Here is an 18,513-nt window from a genome sequence, read left to right as displayed (position 1 = left end):
GCTAGGTGTGCTGGTTTTATTGCATTGTTTATGCAATTTTAACTGAAGCTATAATTTTTTTACTACATCCAGATTAAGATTTTTATAATCGGGCCATGCATTGTAAAGCCATGGAGGAAGGAACACACCTCCATGGTAAAGCTAAGTTCAGCTATTTTAAAATGGACATGATGAAATTCATTTTGTGGAATGAGAAATGGCGGCAAACGAGATGGTCTTAAGGCTTCACCGAAATATCAAATTTAATAACTAATTAAATTAGAGAATATGAGTGTATTTATACTCATGATAAAGTAAACAATAAAATATACGCTGTTGCACTTGATACCTTTGTTGGTGTATATTTACTGAACCAAGTTAGAAGTGCTATGCTTTTATTATTTGACCTTTGCCCGGTAACGGGCAGAGCTTCACTAAGGTTGGTTTTGCCAGGAGAAGCACGGACGGAATTCTTGTACCTGTGAACCCTGTGAGTTTCTGCATGTTATGAGTGTGGCGTGGAATTCCTGTCCTGACTGTAAGTAAGTTGATAATTGTCTCTACATGTATGTCTGAATATCATTTACATAATGCAAAAACACATTTTACTTTCATTTTGCTGTGACACCCACTACTTCGAAGGGTTTTGCTTTTTGTTCCGCGTGGACAAATGTTCACTGCACATGTACACTGGCAAAGCGGATTCCTCGAGGACAACTGCCAATTTCGTTACAGCTTTCATGCGATGAAGGTTTTTCCCAGTAAAATTGGCTTTGAAATTAAAACTGTGCAAGAGGGACACCGACTTTTCCCACCTAATGCTTTCTGGGGTAGGCTACATGTATGTCTGATTTATAAAAAGTGTACAATTTTACATCTGAAGCCATGACATTAAAGACTCAATTGGCGAAAGTACACATAATTTTCTCCATTTCAGATTTTAATTGTGGCCTATTGAGTTTAAATTAAGAACACAGTCATGGTGGACATAACAATAGTCAACAAGATTTCATTCAAATACATCTTGAAAAAAAGATTTTCCTCCATGAATTATAGAGTAGATTGAAATAGCCCATTCAGTCCTGCAGTCGTGACCAGAACGCAGAGGTTTGAGAAATTCTGTATTGTTTTCCTCAGTGGTTTGATGGAAATCCATACATAAACGTCCGTGGCTTTTAACGAAATGCCTTTGTGGCACCAGTGACACCACACTTAGTTTACTGGTGTACTTTTCTATAGCAGCCAATGGTCCATTGAGGAGCACAATTGAAAAGCACACAAATGAACAAAGTGTGTCATCATCCGTACATGTCCTGGTGTCAAAATACACGTACATATACAGTATATGCCCATAGAGCTACAAACCGGGTTTGCAGCTCTATGATATGCCTGTGATGTTCCTGCTTCTGAGTTGAAATGTGATGCTAGTGACCGGATGCTTATAATATAGATATATCAGATGTACCTTTACATTATAGAGGTTTGCACAGAGTGAAGCGTTTCTAAAGAAAAAGCAAAACGCCGTACACTACCAAAATCATGAACACGAAGACAACCACAGTTCGGGGTTTATTCTTGCTGCAGCCTAACCCATTTCTTTCAGAGCAACCCTATATCCTTGTTCACATCGCTTTTAAATGGGTAGCATGCATTTTGGAGATTCCAGCAAACATTGCGTAATTCTGACAAAAAAGCCACCTCTGAACATTTGAACAGCTACATGTATTTGGTACAAAAACCATGTGACTTCATGCTAAGTCATCTGTGATGGAAATACTTAACTAAAATAGTGCAGCTGGCGAAATTGTTCTAAAAAGAAAATGCTTACAGAATGTACATGTATATACCAAGTACTTTAATCAACAGGTATTTTTTCACAGACTGGGTTCAGCCCTAACAGTGTATTCGCTCTGTAGTTTGAGTCTGAGGGTTGCTAAAAATCACACATGCTTGCTACACCCTCGACTAGTGTAGAGTCTAACTTGACTGCCGAGTTTTACCAGGATTACATGTAGGTATCTGGCCTGAATCCAATGCAGCAGCAGGAACCACAATAAATCAGTCACGCTATTTGGCTTTGCGTTGGTACCAGGTTTTGCCCTGAGAAATACATTGTGTATATATATAAAAAACACCCTTGGAGTAGGGCAAATCTAGTATAAAAATTAGGATCTCCAATGCAAAGTCAAATTAACATCTATTGATTATAAAATGTTTCATATTTAAAATCTGAAGTTTAGTCTTTCCTCCATTACTAATTTCCCATGTTTTCTACTTCCAACATCTCCTTTTTGTTTTCGATGATGAGCAGCTAACTATTTTCTAGCCAAAAAAGTACAAATACTTGGAGAGCACTTGACTGCAAACTGAGTGACATGAAGTATGGCATTCATCAAGTGTGCAGCCGCAGTCGTGAACTTGTGCTTGCCTCGTAATTACCATTCTGCTTTGGAAACATTGCAGGCTAATTTGTTTTTCTGTTGCGTGTATTTCTTCTAATCTGCTGTAACATAAGAATTTGTAGAATCTATGAAAGGAAAATGTGACCCAGCCAAAATAGAGGAACTTCCACTGTTCAGATTTTCATGGGAGTTTAACAGCTATCACTACCCATAAGAAGCTTACGGCAGACAGAATGTCGATTCAACATGGATCACTTTAAAGTGTAAAAAAAAGGTGAAGGAGAGGAATTGTCCAACATCACAAATACTGACTTCAGCCTGGTTTGGAGATGGTGGGTCACAAATAATGAAGTGTAAAATTGTGTTAAATTGGAATGTGATTGCATGTCATAAATTTCCTTTGAAAGAAAACTAAAGGTGAGGACAAATCCAGTAAATGGGAGAGATTAGTCACAGGATTCTTCCTATGTATTGAACATTACAGATAGAACTTCACAATGATTGGGCTGACCCCCTATCGCGTCCTCACCCTGGGTCTTGGCACATTTGAAAACCTGATATTCAGCGGAGTGGTCTTTGGCTGGGCATCATTGGTCTTCATTGTCAAGCAGGAAGGTTACTTCAGTCATCTGTGCTCCACCACCAATTCATCGTCCAACTCCTCGACAGAGTTCCTCGGAGTGAGTGACCAACCAATCAGTCAGAGTGGCCTTACACAAACACCCACTACCTCACCATCAGCGGGTACCGGTGGAGATTTTCCATCCTGCCCTGAGCAAGATGCAGAGCTCCAACTGGTGTTCACCATTGCCACATTTTGCTATGAATTTCTTCTTTTCCCCATGGGCATAGTGCTAGATAAAGTTGGCACACTGGCCATGAGACTGTTGTCCAGGTAAAATGCAATTTGTTCGAGCTTTCAAATATTAAATGAAATTTATGAATGACCTAATTTTGTATTCCTCAATTCATTGACTTGAAATGAATTAGTTAATTGTGATTTAGCCGATAAATTTTATCATTTTTGAAAATAAAATGAATTCTTATAAAACTTTAAACTGCGTACCCTCTGGATTTGATAATAGCTGAAGTTCAGATGGCCTTTTGAAACCCATTATCCCTAAACTAGTTGAGAGTCTAAGGAACATCACTGTAGATTGGTAAAAATTGAAACATGACGAATAATGAATCGTCCATGAGTCCATGACTAGAATTATTCACAACTGCCAAACAATTAAGGTGTACTACTGAGGTTTCATTGACTAGAACTTGATGAAAAAAAAATCTTATTAAGCAAAGATACATGTTTGTGCCCAGGCCTGTATCCGGGCTGCTGGTTACATTTGTGGGTGACTTTTTTGTTCTCAATAATGAATCCTTTCAAACTTCCAGTAATTGTATTTCAACAACCAAAGCCTTCTTTTTCCACGGTAAGCAGAATGGAATTGTTATTGGAACTGGATTCATTCATCACAAAGCAGTTCATATTACTCATTATCCATCCTTCTTTGTATTGTAACTGTCTTTTTTTGTACTGTTTCTGTCTTTCCAGTCTATTTATCCTGACAGGTCTTCTCTTGATAGCATTCAGCTCCATGGAAACAGCATACCTCTTATTTCCAGCCACATCATTTCTTACTATCGGAGGAATAGAACTCATGTTCACAAACATGCAGGTAGACATGTAAACAGGGTTCCTTTGAACAAGTTGATCTGGAGAGGTTACTGACTAGCTTGCTATGATAGATGGACTATATAAATGATTGCTATGCTGGGAGAATAAAACACCTGAGTTTGTTGGATTTTGATAGATTTAGATGATACAGCCAGGCCATAGTAACTTTGTTTGGCTAGACATTTCAGTTCGTAGTATACAAAACATGCATTGTTGTAAATGCTGTAGAAATTGGTTGAATTAAATGCCTCGATTGTTGAGATTTACGCCAGATAGGTTGGGTTGGGCTGAATTCAGGTCATTCAAGTCAATTCGGATCAGGTCAACTCCTGACCATGTTTGATTTGTTGACTTATTTTTTGACTATTGGTTATTTATTGAGGGAGCCTATAAGCTTTTTTGATGATTAGTTGTTAGTATTTTGTGTTGTTTTCATAGCCTTCCAAATGTTATTGTCTGATACGAGCCATTCCTCCAACTTTCTGTTCCCTTCATCTACAATGTAGATATCGAGCCTTTTTGGGAGGCGGAAGTCAACGATCATGACATTTCTGTCAGGATGTCTGGATTCCTCTGCCTTTGTCTTCATCGTCGTCAAGGTAACTATTCACTTATGTTTCAGTGGTTCAGCAAGACAAACCACAAGAAAACCTTGGAAATTAACACCAACAAAAGTAAAGTAAGACACGACCAATTCATAACAAAATCAAAATTGTTTAATTTAAAATAACCAACTTAATGAAAATCACATTACCACATTTACAGGTTACATTACTGTATAATTTACATTATTGTTCCAATATTAGGACAGATATGAGGAAAGCAGCATAGGGTGTTGGTGGCCTTCTAATTTCAGTTGACTACACCGTCAAAGATCCGGAAAACAGACCAGTTATCCTGGCATAAACATATGCCAGATTTCTAGTGAGATGGCATATGTTGTCATGCATGGCATGGATATACATGTATCACTCAAGATTATTTCAAAAATATACCCATTGTTTGTGACTCTTCCTTCTGAAGAACACACACTTCAATGCAACCTTGGTAAAGATGCCAATCTCTCTGTAAAGGTATAAATAAGAGCGTGTTCCTGTGCTTCTTCCATTCTGCTTGATTTGGTTTGCCTTTCCTCACCAAGTACAATATTAGTGCTGCGGTTGCAGAGCAGTTATGGATGAATCTACTGTAATATCCTACTGCAGCCAGAACTGATTGTCCCGGCCAGAACTGATTGTCCCTTCCGTCTTTGTGGTGTCTCCGCCTCCATGATTGCTTTGACTTTCGTGGGTACTTATATGGTGGGAAAATATATTACCCCTTCTCCAACAATAATGACCTAAAACTGATGTGGTCACGACATATGACCTTTATTTGGTCTTGAACTTTACATTAGCATTTTAAAACCAAACAAATGTCTTTCAAGTGGATTTCTAAGGTTTCTGAATTTATCAAACGATCATCGTTGTCATGCATTATGTCACCACAACCATATAACAGTGAATGCATCATACAAGCAACCACTGCTGAAGCATTTATCATACCAAAAGGCAATATTGTAAATTGCTGGAGACTTCCTTCCAACATAAAAAATGCTGGCTTATTCCTACATGTATCATTCTCTCAGTACTTGAATTTGCTAATCCTTTCTTCAGTGTTGTAGTCGAGTCCATCACTAGTCCCCCCAAGTCTGTGTAAGTCCATCATAAGTCATTCTGTCTTAAGCCAATTCACAAGCTATTCAAGTGAACTGTGACAAAAGCATTCCTTTCCTCAGTATTCACCCTGTTAAATTATGACTGGCCTTGTGAAAGGACTTGTGACTAGACTCGTGAAGGGACTTGTGACAGACTCCTCTACAACACTAACTATTTGGAAATGTTAAAGTGAATGGTACATTCTCCCTATGAGATCTTTACAAATAAATCATCAACATTGGGAATAGGCTCTGGATGGAATTCACAATGGAATTTCAGTATCCTGTAATCTATACAGAACCATGATGCTCCATCGCTTTCCAGTACATGTACAAGCAAAGGCTGAGGTATGTCTCTCAGTAACTCCCAATTATGCAACATTGCATCAATCTCGTTCTTTAAGGAGTGTTGCATCATGTAAAACACAGTAAAAGGCTTTGACTGCGCTGGATCTGATGTGGTAAGTGTTACAGTATACTCAACGAGACTCGTTTTTCCTTGAACATCGGTTAACTCGTGAAGCTCGTGCAGAAGCTCTGCATTCAGATCTTTTTGACGCTGATCACATTTGTCATTACAATGAACATCATGCATTGTTTCCTTTGGTTTGACAGGAGGAAATCCACTTTTTATCATTCATCTTGGTTATGATCATACATTGTATCTACAAATGTGGTTCCTAGGCAAATGCTTGTGTTATTTCACCGTCCTGTCTGTCAGCATATCTCTGTAACAATTATCATGATAGATCATATCCATGGATCCCTTGCTTGTCTGTCACACTCTTGCCAACCTTTCTAGTCACCCGATAAGGTCCTTGCCATTGTACTAACAATTCGTTAGGGTCAGTAGGCAAACACACAAGTAGTTTATCACTTTCAGTGACCTTTTCATCTTTTGACCTGACATCTTAATGCGTCTTGTGCCCCTTTGCTAGCATTATCACCTCTCTGCTTTCTACATTCATTCACAGCTTGCAATTTAAAAACCGTCAAGGTTTTCCAAGGTATATCAAGTCAACTAAGCCACACCAAAACTACACTTACCGACGAATCGATACTCTAGGCTACTCATGCTACCTCTGTCAATGTATGGAAACCTCTCACAGATTCTCAGTAACTGTATCAATGTCACTTTTTAATGGATGGATTCCCAGAAAGCCTCCAATGTCATAAGGTCCACCACGATTGAGACAATATGATAGGGACAGTATCAACAAGTGTGAAGTTAGACATGACCAATGTACATGTATATTACAAAATCAGAAATATTGAATTCAGATGTACTAAATGTGATGAAATTTATGTTACATTTACAGTTTACATCAGGAAAGACATTAACCCTAACCTCCTAGGGACCATTGAAATCCTGCCTAACTTTGTTGGGTTCAGCATGGTTCAGGCTAATGTGATAAAAATACCCATCACAAACTAAAATGGTACTGGGACGGATGTTAGGAACAATGGGGTTGGCAGCTTTCAGTGGATGGGTGTCAGATCCTTGGGTACTTGCACCATCACTGTCATCGTGGACCTGATACCCACCCAACGGAGGCTGCCAACCCCACCCCATGCTCCATTTCTCAAATCTGTTTCAATACCATTTAAATTTGTGACAGATATTTATAATGAATGAATTTCTTACATATTGTAAATGTTGTATTGTAATTTTCATTCAGTTGGTTTATTTGAATTGAGTATTTTGCTTTTGTTATAAATTTGTCGTGTCGTGCTTTACTTTTATCAATGTGCATTTCTTTCCGCGGTTTCCATGAGTTAGCATTGCCGTGGGTGCTACAGTCATTGGCTCATGATGGAATTTTGCTGTCAAGTGTACGGACACATTTTTTATTATTTTTCTTCCAGCTTCTGTACGAAAACCTAGGTGTGCCACTTCAGACATCATTCTTCATCTTGGCAGGCATCTGTTTGGTCTTGTGCTTCAATACCCTCTTGTTACCCAAGACGGGGCACATTCCATACCCCTTACCCCCTGGCTACAGACAGAAGAAACTGGAATCAGACAGGGACGGGGCCGAAGCTAAGGAGGGAGTGGACAACATGGCAATGAATGAAATGGAAGAACAGCTGTCAGGAAAAGCAGTAGAATTGCAAGAAGGTTGGTAGCAGATATCAGAATGCATTCATGCCTTGGCTTGTACCAAAAATGTCCTAATTATATAAAATGTTATCTACCCCGAGCTGAAGTGCACCCCCAATCGGCGAAAAGAAAGACAGGTGGTTACAAGTGGGTTCTTGCCCGTGTTCTGCTTGTACGCAAAGACCATACATGGCACAATAAATTAGTTACACATATTCAGTGTGCTCCGCGTCAAACATGGCGCGTCTATGCGGTGAGTACCAAAAAACACGTCCTCTTTTGTTCCACTCGGAGGGGATAGTTGAAGGTTTATGATGTGCATGCAAATCAACGGAGATTTGGTTTGGCTGAGTCACCACAGACTTGTGCTCATGATTGGTGGATGCAACAGTAATTTTATACTCTTAAGCCTAACATTCTATTTACTGAACCATTGAATTGACTTACAGTGTCCTCAAGGGTTGTTATTTGACCTTATTTGTAATGTGTGAACAGGACTGGTTGCAGTTTGTATCAAGAGATTACAAACAGAATTTCAGTTACAGAAATGGAGCATATAAATGTTTTTGGAATAATGCTGAAGAGAAATGAGATGGTTGGTCAGATACTAGAATTTCTGTCCAATCAGTATCACTCAGGGGTTTTAAATTAACATCACCAATATGAAGGAGTCGTTCTCATGATTGCTGGCTTTAAAGCATTGCGATATTGATATTCAACATCTGGGTGTGTTTTTGCGACCACAGCCATAAACACTTTTCTACTTTGGTCATTGGTTGGGTATTTTTGCCACTTTGTTTATGCCCCTGTGTCAGCATTGCTCCTACTAAACAAGAAACAAAGGTTAGAGTTGGTTCTTATTTTAAAGTGCCAGACCATAACAGGACAATGTTTTGGTCATCTCTTATAATAAGTGAATTAGTGATCTCTAGTTAATTGTTCTAGTGCCGCGTAGCGGCACAAGATGGCAAACTTCACCGTGAATACACATAAAACGCTGTAATCACATGGGCGCCATTTGAACAAGCAATACGCCTGCGCAATGCACATTAATGCAAAGATGCAGGCGCCGCAGCAGGCACGTGCACCTGGTGAGCCTGGACCCAAGCATTACCGTGAACTGCGCAGGCGTATCACTTGCTCAAATGGCACCCAAGGTAATTACACCTTTTGGGCAGAGTTATCCATCTTGCGCCTTCGGCCCTATACGATCTTTGGTGGATACTCATAATGTCTTCTGTAATGTGTAAATAGGGCGCCGAAAAGAAAACTGCCAACTGTTTGTTCCTGGTTATCATTTCAGTGCCACACACTTTTCTGATCAGGGGTGACAAAAACACGCCTTTGTCATTCTTAATTTATGATTTGTGTTTCTATTATCAGTTAACGACAGCGAGCTCAATGTTTCCTCTCCCCCTGATAAAGTCATCCTGTCATCTCAGCTCATCACCGAGGAAGTCAAGAGCACCCGTTATCCCTCCTTACGTTCCTGCTTCCTCTCCTGGCCAGCTCTGTGTCTCTTAATCTGGTTCTCCTTGCTACAGCTCAACATGTTCTTCTTCCTGGGCACAATCAACCCTGGATTGGAGAGACTGACCAATAACGATCAAACTGTCGGTATGTTCAAGGGACGGTTTTACAAGTGGTTAACGGTGGGTAGAAAACAAAGTTAACAGTGTTGGAACTCGTGAATATGGATATTTGCATTAAATGAATTTCCATGCACAAATGGAATGTAACCAAGCTGTTACCAACTTTGTTATTATTCACAATTCACTAACAAAAAGAGGTTTCTCAACAAATTACCGTTACCTTTTATTCCCCCTTTCAATTTTGAAAATTACGAATAGTAATGAGGTTGGTAGCAACCTCAACCAATTTTCCTTTTTGAGTAGAGTTGTGTTAATGTAAATATCCAGTTGGCCAAATGATTGGATTGTTGCTTTTACCAGCAGTCCAGTTTTGTTTTTGTTTTTTGCTGCACAGATCTTGTCTCTCCCACGGATTTCCATCCTTCTCACTTGTTTTCATGTTTTGTTTCATTCCTACATAGTGAGCACAGATCTTGTCTCTCCCATGGATTTCCATCCTTCTCACTTGTTTTCATGTTTTGTTTCATTCCTACATAGTGAGCACAGATCTTGTCTCTCCCACGGATTTCCATCCTTCTCACTTGTTTTCATGTTTTGTTTCATTCCTACATAGTGAGCACAGATCTTGTCTCTCCCACGGATTTCCATCCTTCTCACTTGTTTTCATGTTTTGTTTCATTCCTACATAGTGAGCACAGATCTTGTCTCTCCCACGGATTTCCATCCTTCTCACTTGTTTTCATGTTTTGTTTCATTCCTACATAGTGAGTACCTACACAACTGCTCTTGCCATCTTCCAAGCTTGTTCAATTGTAGTAGCACCACTTTGTGGGCTTCTTCTTGACAGAAACAGGACCAAAAAGACAATGAAAGGTAAAGTGCAATGCTGTTAAGATAAACGTCAAAGGTCATTTGTGTCAATGAAAGATCACCAGCTCAAGTCAAAGGTCATTTGTGTCAGTAAAAGATTACCACCTCAAGTCGTAGGTCACTTTTGTCTGTTTGAGTCAGTGGAAAAGTTTGTAAAACGTTTTGGCATTGCCTTGTTTGGGGGAATGTGGGCTATTGATTAAGGTTTGTGATTCATGATCCAGTGGGTCAGGGGCTCAAATCTAGCTGCTGGTCATATGCTGTGTCCCTGAGCAGGCCACTTTACCCCTAGGTAATTGTCTGTCTCCACCAGGAAGTGTAAATGAGTACAGACATAGGATGAGGAGCAACCTACGATGAATTGATGTCCCATCCATCTAACCATGGGGAAAACTCTGCTGTAAACAAAATTCACTGACATGATCAACTAATTAGACAGATAGTGCCTAACATGTTTCATCCTCAAGAACAAATCTCTAATCCTGAATTCAGGCATTGTTAATTCCTTTTGAATCTAACACCATCTGTGGATTGCTGGTCGTGAACTAATTAACAGACCATGCCATCTGCTGACCAAGTATTATTTTTATGCCTTTTTTATCTCGGTTAAAAGTTAACCTTGTGTTGTTAGCTACTGAAAGATTCTCTACAGTGTCAACTAATATTCAAGTTGGGAGTACAAATCTTAACGTGATTTTGCCATGGCATTTTTCTTGTTTTTCTTACTTATTAACAGGTTCTAAGCGAGGGCCATTTGACGATCTGCTGGACAGTCGTAATGTGTTTGTCTTCACAACAGTCCTGTATATTGCTTTGAATGTCACTCTTGTCATTGATGTCATTGAAGTCCGCTATGCATCCTTCTTACTTCACATTATCACAAGGTCCTTCATGTACTCCCTAGTAGTCACAGGCTGTGCTCTTTTGTAAGTTTGATCCCTCATTTTCAATACTTCCATCTAATCCCACTACATGTACTGGTTTGGTATTTCTGGGGGAGGAGGGTTGAACAACCAAACAGCTTTCATTTGACAAGAAGCTTAATGATTCAGGTGTGTCCCCAGTTCTAAGGATTTGTCAGTTGTTGGACTATATTGCAAGAGAGTTTTTTTACCCTAGGAGCTGTCTTGTCAAAAGGATCAGGACTGAAATTTAATGCAAGTTTCACTTGTGCAAGATTCCGAACATATACAGATTGAAGTGTAAGGAGTCAATTCAATCTCCCTGTATTAGCCCAATTTCCACCTTTTTCTTGTAAATTTTGGATGACACACGATGCGATGTATGACCCAACCAGACAGAAGACCAGATACAAGACCAGTCACAGGCAACAGGGTAAACCATGCGAAAATAATGCTCTGTTGCAATTCATTTGAATAGCTTTGTGACTTGAATTCAGACAGTAGCTGTGTCTTTGCCGTGTGTATGGTCTTGTGATGTCTTAAGAGGTTTCAAGCACCATACTGAACTGGAGAGTCTTTTTGTCCAGACAACAAGTTCTCATTTTCTCTCTCGATTTCCATTAATTAATAGTTTCCCAATCAAGTATTTTGGAAGCACCACTGGACTTGTGGAAAGTGCTGCATCATTGATTGGTTTACTACAGAGGCCCATGTTTGCCATCCAACAGGACTACCTGGACAACGACTCCTTCTGGGTAAGTTCTCAACTGGTCATTTATATGACTTGCTTCTTGAAGGTTGTTTTATTTCTTCTTCTGACGTACAATTTGGCTTTCAAGTTTTAGCAACTTGATCTTGGGTGAGATTTGGTGTCTCAGTTCTGTGATTTTGGGACTTGGATACAGAAGTGTTTTGCCTACAATCCTGGACAAAATAGTTTGAACACCTTATGGGAAGCGCGGTGAAAAGATCTCCCCTCTCCTATCCCCTGTTCAATGTTGCGGTCATTTATTGGACCAAGATTAAGCCCAACTTACCCAATGAGAAACAACATTGACAGAGGACGAGGGGAGGCATGTTCCAACGAGATTTGTCCAGGATTGCAGCTCCTATGCACTGAATCAGACAGCTGTAATATTGTGGCTTAAATGCTCGCAGCAAAGCTGGAAAGCAAACTCAATTAGAGACCACACAACAGTAGAGGTTAGTGATACCTAGCCACTCAATGAGTGATGACACATGACTTCATCAGTGGGCTTTCAATTGAAGATCTTTGCCTCTTCGTCCCAAAAAACCCTGAGTTTTGATGGGCTTGACTAATTTTCAAATAAAATTATGTCACAGAAGTTCACACATTTTCTTTTATTGTCTCTCTCGTCCCTCAATTTTTTTCCAGATTTTTATTGGACTGATCGTATTGAATGCAGTGACTTTCATTTTGCCTGTCTACATCCACATGTATGTGAAACGTTCATCCAGAAGGTATGCCGAGGAAAGAGGAAAAAGCCCGAATGAAAATGAAAAAGTAAAACCTATTCAGGTCAATTTAGATCCAGATTAAATGCTTTCAGATGAAGATCAATGAATTTTGGACAGCAAGGGCAATAACATATCATTATACAAGCACCGGAATGCCTCGAATCATTTTATACATCCTAGTTAGACTGTATTCATGTGGCAGCCATCTTGAATTGAAAGTGAGGTTAACTTTTCATTTGCGGAACCTGGGAGTAAAAATTACAGTGACAAAATAAAATTTATTACAAATTTATGCCAAGTTACATTTATAACAATTTCAAATTTGTGATAATTTGTATCTAAATGTTTTAGGCTGCATTAAACGAAACTAAAAGTGAAGTTCTGAACCCCAAATAGTGTAACCCACTACCCCATTTGAGATTACATTGAATATGATACATTCAGGGAAGACAGTCTGAAATAGTTTCTCCGCCAATAAGGTCAGTTGTGCTGCATGTTCAGCATACATGCATGTTGCCACAAAAGCTCACATGAGCAGAGACGGATCTAGCTTTCAGGAAACGGGGTTGATGGACGTATTGAAGGGATGCCATGCTAAATCCGGAAATCAACGTAATTGTTTAACTATAGATGATTAGATGGACAGTGCAGTCCTCATCCAGGATTTCTTTTTTGGGGGGGAGGCCTACTCATGTTTGGGTAGGCCTACTCGTTTTCTGTCATGTCACTGGTAGTTCCATTTAGTCCATGGCTGAATGGGAGGGGGTTGCAGATCTGCCTCTCTGAGCCAGTATTATCTGTATATCCCCCCCCCCCCGATTGGATTCCTTGCCTGTTCACAGGTATGAAACCTTTTTGTGTTTATTCCACCTGTTGGAGGTCCACATTGTGAAGTTAGGCATTCTGTTCAGTAGTCAAGCCTTTTTTAGTTTTGAATTTTACAGATATTTACCTCACTGTGTGGTGGTCTTGTGATTAAGGCCCACAAATCACAGCCTAGCAATACATTTATTGGCCCAGTGGTCCAGGCATGATTTTTCTGTACAATTGCAGCAGTGTAGTTTTTTCATAAATTAGACCTTATTATCTACAAATTATTCATTAAGTTTTGTGAAGAAGAATTTTTGCAAGCGTAAATTTTTGAATGAAAGGTTCAAGCAAGTTTTTTGTACAAGCATGTGCACGACATAACTTTAGAAACAGCTCTTGAAAAAATACAGTACACTTTATTACACTTTGTTACTGCACTGCACTTTTGTCAGTTTTCAGTAAATTTGTCAGATTGTCATTACTGGGTCTGCTGTCCTGTTGTGTTTTCTCAAAATTTGACCTCTGCCTAGGTAATCAGACAGGACTGGTACCCAGAACCCCCTGCCTGGTGTTACAACAGTCCAAAACAATCTAAAAATCTCAGCTCCTCCTACAAGAATGGTGTAGACATGGTGTAGATTACAGTGGAGAAACAAAAAGGAGAGCTTGTCATGAAGAAGTGTTAAGGCAGGTGGGGTGCTAGGTACTGTGGGACAGTACATCCTTAGCCCCTTGGTAGAGATAGTTCACATGCAGTTACACTCTATGGTTAAGATCATGGAGGAAGGACACATTAGCAGTTACAACTCTGGCACATCAAAGTGCTCGATGATCATTGCTGCCCAGTCAGACGAACAATAGTAAACATTCCAAAAATGTCTGATTACTGCCTGCAGCTTAGCTGGACAAGTGGGGCCAGTAATATAGTAGCAATATTTGAGGTGTTTTTGAGGAAATAGAAAGAAAAAAAAATCTAACATCAGATTCACTTTTGCCGTCATGATTTTTTTATAAAGATTTTGATGCACTTTTCGATTCTCCATGCAATGTTTGTGATTTTATTTTGTCTCACCAAAACATCAGTCTTTGTACGAATTTGGCTAAGACTGAGCAACAACATATTGACCCACACAGGACAGTTAAGTTTACGAAAAACAAAATGCGCTGTTTCATCACACGGAGTGATCATGAGATCTCATAAAATACCTTTTTGTGCAAATTTCATAATACAAATGATTCAAACACAAAATCTTATACATAACCTGGCTATTTATTCCAAAAATACGTCCAGAAGAAAGCGTTCGATAAGAGCAATAACCGGTACTGCAGCCTAGTAAAAGCAACTGCACAAGCATTAAATTTGATGTGTTATCAGATCATACCAAGCACCATCAATGACATGAATATTCAACTTCCTATACTGTAGTACATGTTTTAAGGATGCAGATTCATGTACCAGCAAAAAATTGCGGTGATGATCATGGAGTACAAAGGGGCTTATGGTTGTGAAACAGGTGGTGTGTAGCAAGCATTTGCTACACTCTGGCTATGGACATACTGGCCATGCCAGAAAGCAGTAACTGGCCAGATGTTATTGCCCGGGCAGTTCAAACTCCTGTGTCTTTCTTCCAGCATAAGATGAATGCGATCTTTAGACTAATTGCACCCTGTAAGTCACATGACCTATCATGGCTATCCAACATCAACATGCATGGGTATCTCCCATAGGCCATAGAACAGTGTGTCCTAAGTGTAATTTACCATAAATAAAGCAGAGTGCCATACCAAAAAGGGGTTTATTTTTGGACAACAACACTATTACGCACATTGCTACAGGTGGACGCCATGTTTGTTAATATTTCATACCCACTACATGTATAGGTTATGTGACTTAGCGGTGCAATTGGTCTTTTGAATAACTGCTCAGCCAGTGAGCTTGCTACACTAATTATAAGGTAACCAAAGAGTTTGCTGGCGTGTCGGTCACATATTTAGAGATGTCAGGGATTGTTTGTTTTTTCTTATTCACCAAAAAAAAAAAACCCCAATGGATTGGAGTAAAAGGCAACCAGACAATGTGAACAGTTTCTCACTCCTGGTATATGTGCTCTTGATAATTTTCTTACATTACAATTTGTGTTGTTAAATTTGTTAATGTTTTTATTGTTTTACACAATGTACATTGTTTATATCCTCACTGCAGAAAAACATTTTATTATACAAGATGTAAATAAAAGATGAACTATTTTATATGTATTTTTTGGAGACCATAATAAAATTCAACTAAGAATATATTCTAACTGTAAATCAACATGTAGACAGGAGTCAAGAATAAAACCAGAGACAAATATTTCTGTTTCATTGCTATTTTATTCTGCTCAATCATCCACTGAAATGCCTTGAATCTTACAGCACCAATTACCACTTTTATTCACCGTCCTCCGTCATCATCCTATCTACTGCATCAGCTAAACTCTGGAATGACACAATGTCTCATATATAGATAAAAACTTGGAAGCTGGAACTTTAGTTTAAAATTATCTAGAATCACAATTTTTAACACATTCATAGTCCTAGATTTTATCCAATCTAACTTCAGTACAACACAACGTGGTTTAAATGGTCTTTGTTTAATTAATAAATAGTATTTTAAAATCTTTGTAACACAGATGATCTGCCTAATTCGGACTCAACATGTTGATATCAACATAATACTGATATAGATCATTTTAATAATGTGCCCAGATTTGTCACTAAAGACTCACAGAGACCAAGACCACTGGGCATAAACCAGGCCAAAGTTCCTAATGTGATCTGAAGTACAAAAATTAGTAAGAGCAACAATGTTTACATTTTTTTTTTGGGAAAATAAATTGAGAAAACCAAAGAAACGAACAAGTAAATGTTTAAATGTTCAAAGAAAATCCAATCAGGGTTTCCAAGTTAACAGGTATATGTACAGAACTTTTTACTGTACACACTATACATGAATCAACCCTGTTTTGAGATAAATTGAAGTAAAAGGCAAGTAAACGGGTCATAGAAAGGAAAAAGGTTATTCCACTTGAGGATTTGTGGACTACATTTTTTCCATCTACAAAGCCAAAGACAACTCTTGGAAGTTACATCTGAGTAAATGGGAAAGTTGAATTAACTTCTTGTATATTTAAAATATAAATCTGTTTTGTTCATTAATATTTTTCTCACATATCATAAGCAATCCACTCGTTTTGTTTTTTTTTGGTATGTGTAAATTGTGGATTATGCCATTTTTCTTCCTTTGGCCAAGTTTGACGTTTGTTCCATCTGATGTTTTCAAATAAATATTTAAATATATATGTATAAGACTAACATGTCATAACTAATGCCTATTTCAAGTTTTATTATTTTGGTATTCACACAGTTAGGCTACCGAACAGGCATGACTGAATCATATTAAGACAGCTATAATAATTTAAAGAAAGTTCAAGATGGCATGAAACAGTTTTCATTTGTACTAAAAAGAATTGTTTTGGTGACATGAGACACCATAAACACACAGAGCAAAATATATATCTTTCCTTTCTTGTAAAAAGACAAAAATCACTGCCGATTTGGGAACTAAAATAGACTTCGTTAGACTGTCATTTCAGATTGTTAACATGTTTAAGCAGTACACAAGAAATATTATGTACAACAAAGGTAGAACTATCGTACATATTGGCAAAGAGCCAACACAAACCATCAAATGAATGAATTGCAATTTTCTCCGGAGCAGTTAGCCCCACTTCAAACTAACAGTTTGAGAAGAATTCCATGCCTTATCACACACTATCACAGGCGAATAACTAGGTGCTGTCTCGCAAAAGGCACTGCGCAGAATTGCTCACAGCGCCGACCTCGATGAACTAGAATCCAAGTACGCACACAGCTAAAGAAACATGCACATGGCTTTTGTTTTTTTCTTTTTGTGGCACTTGCTTTCCATGCCAGCCTTCTCACGACGAGGAGGATTGGTGCGAGATTAGTACATACAGATATCCTTGCAAAGTTCAATACCCTGAAAAGTCACGTCTTTGATATCACAGAGCCATTTACTCATGGTACCATTAACCGGTCACTCTGACATCCCACGCTTCAGACATCTTCGGGGACGGCTGGCAAGGAGACCTTTGAAGGCCGTGACGAGAGGAGCTTTTGCTTGTCTTCATCTGCTTCTGTCTTCTGTTTCCTTCGAAGCTTCTTTGCATAGTACACCATGTAGACAGGCATGCCATAGTTCAAAACTGACATAACCAGCAGGACTACATTAACCTGAAAGTCAGTGATACAGAAAAAGGTCACAAGTTGAATACTTTTTTCCTAAAGAATTTTTTAAGTGAATGTGCACTTGAAACTTTCTACCATGAACACCAAACAGGGCAATCCTGAAACATAAAAGAAAGAGGCTACTCTCATAAATGTACTTGACAGCCATGAATTGTCTATTAACTGGGTTATTACACTTTCCCAGCAGTCCTTAATATCACTTTGAACTACCAAATAAATTTGACTGACAATGAACAAGTATCTGACAGTCCAGGGCATGTAAGAGGAGGAGCTGGAAATGTGATCGACTTCCTGTGAAACATAGACATGTAGATGATAATGATGAACTGGTGAGGAAGTCAAGGCCAGGCCATAACCAAATATCCGGAAGTGAGATGGAGCACTAAGCTGCCCCAAAGGAAAAAACCCTGGCCTGTCTAGACCATAACCAGTGTCGTTAGCTACACAAATGGTCAAAGTATCCCCCCAAAAAACCTAGCAGCTTTATATTACCTGGATATTTGTATGAAACTAAAGTAAATGTCTTTCAAAAACTAAAAACTTTAAACGAAAAAGTAATACATTGTTTAAAAAAACAAAGAGGCAAGGAGAAAATTTAATTTTCAACTATGAATCACATTTTTCCAGAAGAAACACAAGTATTGCATTTACCAATTAGACACAACTCAAAGCCCTCCTGTGACAGTTTACTCCCTTTGG

At 38.8% G+C, this 18,513-nt stretch overlaps 2 protein-coding genes across 4 annotated transcripts in view; one reads left to right on the top strand and one right to left on the bottom strand.

Annotated features, from left to right (window-relative positions):
- Nucleotides 1–374: 374 nt before the first annotated feature.
- LOC110985410 (equilibrative nucleobase transporter 1-like) lies at nucleotides 375–15,856 on the top strand. 3 transcript variants are annotated; one of them, XM_087141041.1, is made up of 10 exons: nucleotides 375–517; nucleotides 2,866–3,276; nucleotides 3,934–4,057; nucleotides 4,563–4,655; nucleotides 7,619–7,871; nucleotides 9,237–9,470; nucleotides 10,211–10,318; nucleotides 11,052–11,241; nucleotides 11,849–11,972; nucleotides 12,614–15,856. In XM_087141041.1, the coding sequence occupies exons 2-10, from the start codon at nucleotides 2,879–2,881 to the stop codon at nucleotides 12,776–12,778; spliced, it is 1,689 nt and encodes a 562-aa protein (XP_086997167.1). In that variant the 5' UTR covers nucleotides 375–517; nucleotides 2,866–2,878; the 3' UTR covers nucleotides 12,779–15,856. The 3 variants fall into 3 exon arrangements, with proteins under 3 accessions (XP_086997167.1, XP_086997168.1, XP_086997169.1); XM_087141042.1 differs by having other exon boundaries at nucleotides 380–521; XM_087141043.1 differs by lacking the exon at nucleotides 375–517 and adding an exon at nucleotides 673–809.
- Nucleotides 15,857–18,513, bottom strand: part of slc43a2 (solute carrier family 43 member 2) — a 12,810-nt gene continuing 10,153 nt past the window's right edge. The window contains exon 12 of the mRNA XM_022246473.2: nucleotides 15,857–17,799. Within this exon, the coding sequence (XP_022102165.2) occupies nucleotides 17,623–17,799 (177 nt within the window). The 3' untranslated portion in view covers nucleotides 15,857–17,622. The remainder of the gene's footprint in view (nucleotides 17,800–18,513) is intronic.

This window comes from Acanthaster planci, linkage group LG09, assembly GCF_054643075.1.
Source record: "Acanthaster planci isolate LZ-2023a linkage group LG09, COTS_SCS, whole genome shotgun sequence".
Classification (NCBI taxonomy): domain Eukaryota; kingdom Metazoa; phylum Echinodermata; class Asteroidea; order Valvatida; family Acanthasteridae; genus Acanthaster; species Acanthaster planci.
This window is presented reverse-complemented; position numbering and strand designations above follow the sequence as displayed.